Source organism: Lathyrus oleraceus, chromosome 3, assembly GCF_024323335.1.
Source record: "Lathyrus oleraceus cultivar Zhongwan6 chromosome 3, CAAS_Psat_ZW6_1.0, whole genome shotgun sequence".
Taxonomy (NCBI): Eukaryota; Viridiplantae; Streptophyta; class Magnoliopsida; order Fabales; family Fabaceae; genus Lathyrus; species Lathyrus oleraceus.
This window is the reverse complement of record NC_066581.1, coordinates 394361446-394371048: the sequence shown is the minus strand read 5'-3', so window position 1 is coordinate 394371048 and position 9603 is coordinate 394361446. Positions and strand designations below refer to the sequence as shown.

The following is a 9603-nucleotide window of genomic DNA, read 5'->3' as shown; positions in this document are numbered from 1 at the left end:
TCCTTTAGGAGTCAACCTCTATCCTATAAATAGAGGTCCCTTCTCACTCTCTCCCTCTCTCTCTCTCTAAAAAAAATCTTTACTTTCTCTCATTAATATTTTAGCAAAGTGCTTATTTGAGAAAGCCCTTTTGTGACTGATGATATTTTGTATTTCTAGACGGGTGGAATTGTAAATTCACCAAGGGACTCATTTGTATACATCTTGGTTGAATATTATCCATTTAGGTGTTTGTTTGGGTTAGAAGCAACACCCGTAAAATCTTTGGTTTGGGGATTGTGTGATCAAACCCTTGTTTAGGTTCAAGCTCAACCTGTGATAAAAGCTTGATAGGTTAGAGATTAGCCAGTAGTAAAATCTTCTAGATTCTTGGTTAGCCCGTGATAAAACAAGGTTAGGTTAAAACTTAGCCCGTAGTGAACCAGAATGTTAATCATTTAATAATGAAATTACTATTATTATTTTCAATTAATAATAAAATATATTAATTATATTTAATTATATTTTTGATCCCCTATTTTATATGATTCACAAATTTAGTTCCTCTATTTCAAATAAAAATTATTTTGGCCTCTCTCACACTATTTTTGCACTAAAAGTCGATAAGGTGTTCATTTTTTACTTATATTTTGTATCTATAAAGTTTCACAAAATGTTCGTTTATGATGATTGTCACGTTTCACAACATGTCATTTAACAAAGAATACATCGTCAATTTTAAGTGAAAAAAAGTGATTCGGGACCAAAACGGTTTGAATTTGAACTATGAAGATTAATTCTATGAATCGGGTAAAATATAAGGACACAGATCTTAATTAAGCCTATTAATTATTAATATAATATTAATATTTAATACATTTTTGTGAGAAGGATATTAATAAATAATAAAAAATATTAGTAATAATTATTAATTTAATAAAATAACTATTAAACAATATAAATAAAATTAATAATATTTACAGTAAAATAAAATTAATTTCAAATAATGCACCATCTTTTAGACCTCACCATTTACTTTGACGTGACTTTTTGGTCTATACAAGGCATTGTCAATTCTCTTAGCACCTTTATAAGATCTCGTCATTTAATCCAGTGTGACGTCTATAAAACTTCTATGAGAATATAATAGAATTATTCTTTTATAATACTACATATGTTTCTTTATATAGTAGATAATTTATTTATTTTGGTTCATTGAATAATCAATGTATTTAGTTTATAAACTGACCAAATACGTTGGTTATTCAATGAATCTTAAAAATGAGTTGTCTTTTATATAAATGAACGAATGTAGTATTAATTATAAAATAAGATTTTTTTAATTTTATAGAGAATATAATATAATTATTATTTTTATAATATTAATTATAAAATAATGTATTTTTTTAATTTTATTAATATGTATATATAGGGCAGGTAAAACCCAGGGGAGGTAAAATCCAAGTTCGTCACATCTCGTTGCACACTTGATGCGAATTAAAATTGTTTGATTTCACTAATTTAACGTGGGGGAAGGGGGGTTTAGAGATTGATAATAACAAGGGGTTCAAAAGTACAATTAAGTTTTAAAAAAAATACATGTTGAATGACGATATTATGGTAATATATCAATTTCCAAGAAAAAAAGTAAATATGTCAAAGTAACGTTAAAGTGATTTTGAAAAAAAAATATAAGATAAGTTCTTATACAATGAACAATGAACTGTTAATTAAGTTGTTTATTGAAACAGAACTTTAGAAATGTGCAAGAGCAAACCCTTGTTAAGAATTATGCAAGCGATAACCCTCATCATATTTTGAATACTTAGATGAAGTTGACCAATCATCACACAAACACGCTGCCAGCCTCTTCATTCGCGTGTGACATGTGAAAAAATATCAACACTTTTCAATCTTCGAAAGTTCAACGAGGGGTTTTCTACCTCCACATAGTCGCCCGCGTTGTTCATCGCTAAACCAATATTCAACGTCTTCGTTGAACCACTTGACCCTCATTTTCTGCTCTTTCTTCCTTCACCGTTGATCTCTAATAGGTAAATCTACTTATTATAATTTATTATTTTCAATCTTATAAATTTATTAGTATTTATTTCCTCGTTGAGCTTGAAGTTTTGTTAATGGCGCAAACTCCATTCTTAGGGTTTGATAGTGATTTTTTTGATTAATGGCTTTCGAGTTCTCAATTATGATAATGATTTTTTATTTTTGTATATGTTTATTGTTGCAAGTTCATATATATGTTTCCTTCATTGTTTAAATTTTATGGGGTCATTCTTGAGTCTTGATTACTTGAGTGACATCAATGGAGAGAAAATGGAGTCAAATCAAAATTGATTATGGTTCGTTAGATTAAAAAAACATGTATTTACACAAATAGCACATAAGCGACTATTTGATAGAGATTGAATGATGAAGGTTTCAAGGCCAAAACTTTAGTTTTAAAAATAAATAAAAATATGTTTGATGGTTTTAACATCTGATCAAGATCTAGAGACCATCGATGTGGTCACTACGTGATGTGACACAACGACTATGCATAAAAAAAATGTGCTTGAAAGACCTGAGATTGACCAACAATAAATTTTCAGGCCTGAGCATGGCATATAGCCTACCATAAGAATTTTGTGGACTGGTATAACCTTTTTAAAAATCTGATGTGACCTTAAAGCCTATTTAAAAATTTCTCCCAAGTTAGGTCCTACAAGTTTTAACAATATTTCATTTGCCTACTACTAATTTCTACCAATTTAAGAAAAACTAATAAATCATTATCACAAAATATGTTTGCTTCACAGGTTTTTGGATAGACTATGTCTGACATATTTAGTCTAAATCTAGTCTTTTTAATAAACAAATCAGACCAAATTTAAATAGACTAAGCCATAGAGTTGTGTTGGCCGATCAAGCCTATTCTAACTCCTAATGGTTGAGAATTAGTTATTGATCTTATTTTTGTTTCGTATTGGTTTTTTAATCTTATTTTGTTGTAACCAATAAGTATATGACATGTTTATTTTAACAAACTTTTCATTTATGTGACTAATATATGTGATTGCATCTATATTTTAATTTTTTTATTGGTTTCTATTTCACTTATAATACACTATCTTTTACTTGTTTTTTTCTCAACTCTCTTTCTAAACAGTTATGGACCCATCACATCTGATGTTTCCTAAAAGAGAGAGAGACTCACAATATCAATTAAGTTCAAAGTGTCGAATCACCCAAAATGATGAGCTCTCTTCTTTTGGAACAAGCCCGCAACATCAACCATTTCAAGTAACCTATAATTGTGGACCATCTTTTTCTAAAACGGGCCTACAACTTAAACCACGTGGACCTTCCTCTTCTAAAACGGGCTCACAACTTAAACCATTTCAAGTAAACCAAAATTGTAAAGCGTCCTCTTCTAAACCATTTAAAGTCTCCAACAAGATAATATCTTCTGGAAACTTTAACACTAAGAAAACATCCCCAAAGGTTCAAAGAACCACGGAACTTAAGAATACTAACTCACCACTATTCAAAATCTCCAATAAGAAAGATGGAGCTAAGCAAAAACCTTTACGATGTCATTCTGATGATGCATCTTCAAGTTACATAATTGACAAAGAGAAACAAACCACAACCTTCGAAAACCAGTCTTCGTTGATATCTCATAGCAGGGCAAAGAACAAAGTAGAATGTGCATTGAAGCTTTTCCAAACCTATGTTAGTGAATCTAATCTTTTTGGTTATTCAATTCCTATAGAAGCGTCAAGAATTTTGAAGCGCAGAGGCAAGTTTATTCATGACGGGAAAAAGATTATAGGAGATGTCCCTGGAATAGAAGTTGGCGATGAGTTTCAGTATTTTGAAGTACTCAACGTTGTTGGTCTCCATCGTAAGATCTTCAATGGAATTGATCATGTGAGATGCAATGGGATGTTTATTGCAACTAGCGTTGTTTCATGTCGATTATATGATGATAAATTGGATGATGCAGAATTGGTGATTTCTACAGGAGAACAAGGTAATGTTATTAATAATCAAAATCAACCTCGAGAAAATCTTGCATTGATGTATAGTTTATATGCTGAAAATCCTGTTAGAGTTATAATTAAGTTAAATTCCAAGAATGCCAGTGGTAGTGTTAATGGTGGTGAAAAATATTGTTATTTTGGTCTTTACAAGGTTGTTAGGTTTTGGCAAGTAATTGGAAAATCAGGTTACAAGTTTCTTTTGGTTAAATCACCTGATCAGAAAAAGGTTGCTTGCAATGATATGAGGAAGCGTAAACAAATTCTTAAAAGGGAAAAGTGTTTGAATTATTTTGAAGATATTTCTCACGGAAAAGAGGATTTTCATATACCTATGATTAATTGTGTAGATTCTGAAGGTGTTCCAAATTTTCAATATGTTACTCATATGGTTAATCTTGAACGGTATAAGTCTAAAAAGTATAGTCCTCTTAAAGGCAATGTTGGGTGTGAATGTGTTGGTAATTGTTCTGATTCTGATAAATGTTCTTGTGCTATGAAGAATAGAGGAAAATTTCCATTTAATAGGAATGGAATTGTTGAGGAAACAAAAAAGGACATGATTTATGAGTGTGGTCATTTTTGTAAGTGTTCTTCGAATTGTCGTAATAGAGTTTCTCAAAATGGAATTAAATTTCCTCTTGAGATTTTCAAGACTGAGACAAAAGGGTGGGGTGTGCGATCAAAAAAGAAAATTCCTTCAGGAAGTTTTATATGTGAGTATTTAGGTGAAATGATTGAAGATGAGCAAGCTGTGAAAATGATCGACAACGACGAGTATCTATTTAACATTGGTAACACAAATCACAAGGATGGTGTGTTTACAATTGATGCTTCTAAGTATGGTAATATGGCGAGATTTATCAACCATAGTTGTTCTCCGAATTTGTTTTGTTTGAATGTTCTTTTTGATCATGATGATGTTAGGATTCCACACATCATGCTATTTGCAGCTGAGGACATTCCACGAAAGACAGAGCTGACCTACCATTATAATTATAAAATAGATCAAGTGGTTGATAATGGAGTTGTAAAAAAGAAGTATTGCTATTGTGGAGCCTCCAACTGCATTGGTAGACTGTATTAATGAGTTTATTAAAAAAGGTGATTCTTATTTATTTTTGGCCCTCTCATCCAATCTTGTTCATAAATTTGTTTGTGTGTCTATTTTATTGAAATCTATCTTATCATTCAATGATGACTCATGATCTTGTTTCCTTATTATTCTTGTAGGTTACATTCAAGCCTAGAAGTTCTAGATTTCATTATCTCTACAACAAATTTTTCTTTTGACTTTATTTCTATGGCAATTGCAATGTCAACAAAAACAATAGGTTGGTTATATACAGGAGTGTAACTACTTTTGCGTACATTTTTGTAGATGAAATTGAACATGTATGATTTAGATTTGTGCTAGTATTGCATTTCTCATTGGCCAAATGTTCTTAAAGTGGTGCTAGTTGTGTTTCCTTTATATCAACAAATTGAATGTCATGTATTATTATCTATAACTTTTGTTATGCTATGTAAGTAATGTTAGTGTTGGCTAGTATATATTCTTTGATATAGATTGTAGAAAGAACATGAAAAGCGTAGAAATTTACAAATAATTTAAAGAACAAAATACAAATTGTAGAAAAACACTCCATGAAAATGCATGAACCTTGCACGTGAATAATCCCGCACAACAATCACAACATTTAAAGGAAACTAATTGTGCTTTCCATTTTTTCTATCCCGTGTTCAATCAATCGAATAATCCACTTAAATCCCCAAACCTTAAATTTCAATCTCTAAAATAGTCCCCTAAATTTACAAATCTGTGGAATCTCCAAATCTTATTATCTGAAATAACCCCTCTTTCTTTTCAATGAATGAAGAATATCAAATCACAAATTCCCCTATTGTTTTTGACATAATTAGGTTCATATCATGTTTTTGATTTTAATAAGCTCGTACCATTTCTTAAATCTTGAATTTGAGTCTTCTTCCTCTATCTTATTATTTGTCGATTTTTTTACCTAAAAGAATTTTTATATTTTTCTATTTTTTATTTTTTTTATTTTTTATTTTTTTCATTTGCATTTTTTATTTTTTTGCATATTTGATTTGTTCTTCTGCAATTACCCGTCAGAAGGTTGAACTGTCTAATTTAAACTCATATGGCTCAAATCATTTGGACCCAATTCTTATCAAGGTAAATAACTCTTTTTATTACTTTAGCTAATTTGTTATAAATTATGTATTTTTTTCTTGTAAATAATTTTTAAGGTAATAAATTCTTTATCAAACAATAACATGTTTCACAGAGTTATAAAACATAAAATAATTTAATAATTTAATTGTAAGATAATTATTTTTATTTTTCTAATTGCTACACATTATACTCCGGGGAGTGTTGCCAATTAAGAGACCTTATCAGCATATACCTCAGACGATAACATGAGCACGAAACTTGATTACGACAATGCCTTAGAGAAATCATGGGAGACCTCGAAGGCAAGCAAATGCGTCAGATCATTGATTTTTTATTGTGTCGTTGTGTAACTCAATATTATAAAATAATATTATAAATTCTTTTTTCTTTTTTATTTTATTTCAAAAAAAATTAGTTAAAATAATTATAAAAAAAAAAAAACAAAGCAGTAACCATTACCTATGGTGCATATTTCTAGAGGATGCATCCATGCGCCACTTACAGTGACATAATATACATGCATGTGCCATATTTAGTGGTGTCTATATATAATTTTTGAATGCATGCGCCATCAAACATGACTATTTTTCTTGACATGTAATTTTTTTTTTTAAATCTGATTAATTTGATAATTTTTTTAAATATTGGTTATTTTAGTATATAATTTTAAAAAGTTGATTATTTTAAAAAAAATCATTGGTTTGAATTTGTTTGTTCATCTCTACAAGAATGATTTTTTGCTATCGATGTGTCAAATTAAGTCTTGGAGTTGCATACCAAGTTGTAAATTTGTGTGGTTTGATTTTGAGGTTGTAAGATTAGTTTGTACAACGTGTTTGACTCTCTGCTTGATTTATTTTGTTATTGATTACATGCATTAGTCATTTGCAAACTAAAATATCTATTGTTATGCTAGACGAGGTTAATTTTAAGTAGTGTAAATCAAAAGTCTCACTTCAAGTGAACTAGTTTTCAAATCTTGTGCATGACTACCAGTGTTATTTCATGCATAAGAACCATGTATTTGAAAGTACTCATATATATATATATATATATATATATATATATATATATATATATATATATATATATATATATATATATATATATATATATATAATGTTAATAATGTTAATGAATAGATCAAATGTATGTATCTTTGCATAAGGGATTACGTTCCACTGAGTTCTTGTGAAGTTTTGTTTTTAATATCCAATTTTTTATAAAAAAAATTCAAAAATACCCTAAATTTCAAAAAAAAATACATTTTTGGTCATTTTTAGCCCTAAATTGGCCTTAGGCACCACCCTAGCTGGCGCCTACCCTTAAATTTAGGGTAAGTCGCCACTAGGGGTGGCGCCTACCCTTAAATTTTTTATTTTTTTTTTAATTTTTTTTAAATTATTTTAAATGTATTAATTTATATTTATTATAAATTATATTAATTTATATTAATATATATATATATATATATATAAATAATGTTATTTACAAGATATATATATATAATATATTATATTATATATATATATATATATATATATATATATATATATATATATATATATATGATTTTATATATATATTAATTTAAATTATAAGTAATTAATATTATTTATAAATTTTTGGGAGAATTAGGGTTAATTAAGCAATTATAATTAGGGTTTATTGATCGATTATAATTAGAGTTTGGTAGTTATGACCTAATTCAAACCCTAATTCCCTCTAAGACTAATTAATCAAGTGCGACACTAATTAGGGTTAAGTACATTGGTGTACAACCTAGATCTTTTCCTATAAATAAAGTGTTATTTCCTTGCATTTTCTTCACCACTATTTCCTATCACTTTCTCTATCAAGTTGAGTTCATGGCATCCCCCAGACCGTCGTCATGGCAGCTGTCATACCCCAAAATTTGCCCATTTTTATGACACTGATCTCAAAGGAACAAAGGCCCAGCTCACGAATGGCCCAATCCAGAAAATGGCCCAAACTAGCCTGTTCGCTACGCGTTCGCTACACGCTCGCCTAGCGAACGTTCGCTACACGTTCGCTACACGCTCGCCTAGCGAACGTTCGCTACACGTTCGCTATACGCTCGCCTAGCGAAGCTGACAGACAACAGAAAATTCCGGGCTTCATTCTGAGCCCATTAGGTCATGAAAAAGAGCATTATAAATACCAGCACTTCAGTAATGAAAAGGACAGAACGAAAAAGGACGAAAGGAGAACCCTAGCAAGCAAACCCTCGCGCTCACAGACGGAAAACCCTGGAGGCTAACCCTGAGAATTCCGAGAAACCCTGAAGGAAAAGCCGGCGGCAGCAAGGTCACTTCCGCTCAATTCGATCCGGTCGGCCAATTCAAGGTTACAATTGCTATTACTACCTTATGTTCTTAATTTGCATATGGCATTATGATTAAATTTATGAAAATATCTTAAGTTTGTCATGTGAATCGTAGTGTGCACTTGAATACCTTAAATGATTAACCATATAATTGCTGTAATGAAAGCCATAAGGCATAAAATTGGTTGAAATTGTACTGATATCAAAACCAGAATCCGCAGTCGCTCGCTAGCACGTCGCTAAGCGAGCATGAAGCGAGTATTCGCTAAGCCTTCGTTAGGCGAGGCAGGCGCGAACCTGACAGTAGCCGACTTTTCTATTCTGATTTTTTACTCATGTTTTATCATAGCCAGGCATTGTTTATCTGCTCATATTACTGTTGTGATTTCTTTTGCGGTGTAATCCTCGATTGCACCCTGATTTGGTATTCTAACCCGTTTGCTGAATGTTGAAAAGGTTCACACACCCTAGGAAAAGATTGTTGTTTAGGTCTTCCACTTTATTTGTGGGATACCCTTGTGAAGAGCTGCCCTAAATTGCTTAATTAATTTTAATGTATTAATTTTAATGTATTATTTTTAATGTATTGATTTTAATGTGGAGATTCACCCTAATTACCTAATTAACTTTAAAACATGGCCTCTAAATATGTGATCTTGGACCTCTCTTTTGCCCTACGGTATTACGGTATAACGGTCATGTCCCGCGAATGTAGGGATACACTTAGCAACGGTCCTTCGGTTAAATCATCATAAAATAAATCATGGTCCCTCGGATGTTGCCTTCGAAAATACGATTTTGTCCCTCGAGGACCCTTCGGTGTAGCCTACGGTTAAATGATGATCGTCCCTTCGAATGCTAAGGTATCCTTACAACTGTTGCCTTCAATGACCTATCGATGACCCTACGATGACCCTTTTACATCCAAAGGATAAAACTACTTACTTCTCAATAGTAAGGACAGTTTTACCCTCATAAGGATAGGAAACGTTCATAACGACCTTAGGAAGGTATAACTCTCAATTGCTGGATCATAACCT

General features: G+C 30.9%; 1 protein-coding gene across 1 annotated transcript; it reads left to right on the top strand.

Moving 5' to 3' along the window:
- The first annotated feature begins 1728 nt into the window (after positions 1 to 1728).
- On the top strand, positions 1729 to 5571 carry LOC127129319 (histone-lysine N-methyltransferase, H3 lysine-9 specific SUVH5). The gene is made up of 3 exons (XM_051058537.1): positions 1729 to 2033; positions 3146 to 5123; positions 5253 to 5571. Exon 2 carries the CDS (start codon positions 3148 to 3150, stop codon positions 5104 to 5106), a length of 1959 nt encoding a protein of 652 aa, XP_050914494.1. The 5' UTR covers positions 1729 to 2033; positions 3146 to 3147; the 3' UTR covers positions 5107 to 5123; positions 5253 to 5571.
- The last annotated feature ends 4032 nt before the right edge of the window (positions 5572 to 9603 follow it).

Excerpts from the sequence above, each read along its gene's own strand:
- LOC127129319 (XM_051058537.1), top strand. The coding sequence starts at position 3,148 with ATGGACCCATCACATCTGATGTTTCCTAAAAGAGAGAGAGACTCACAA.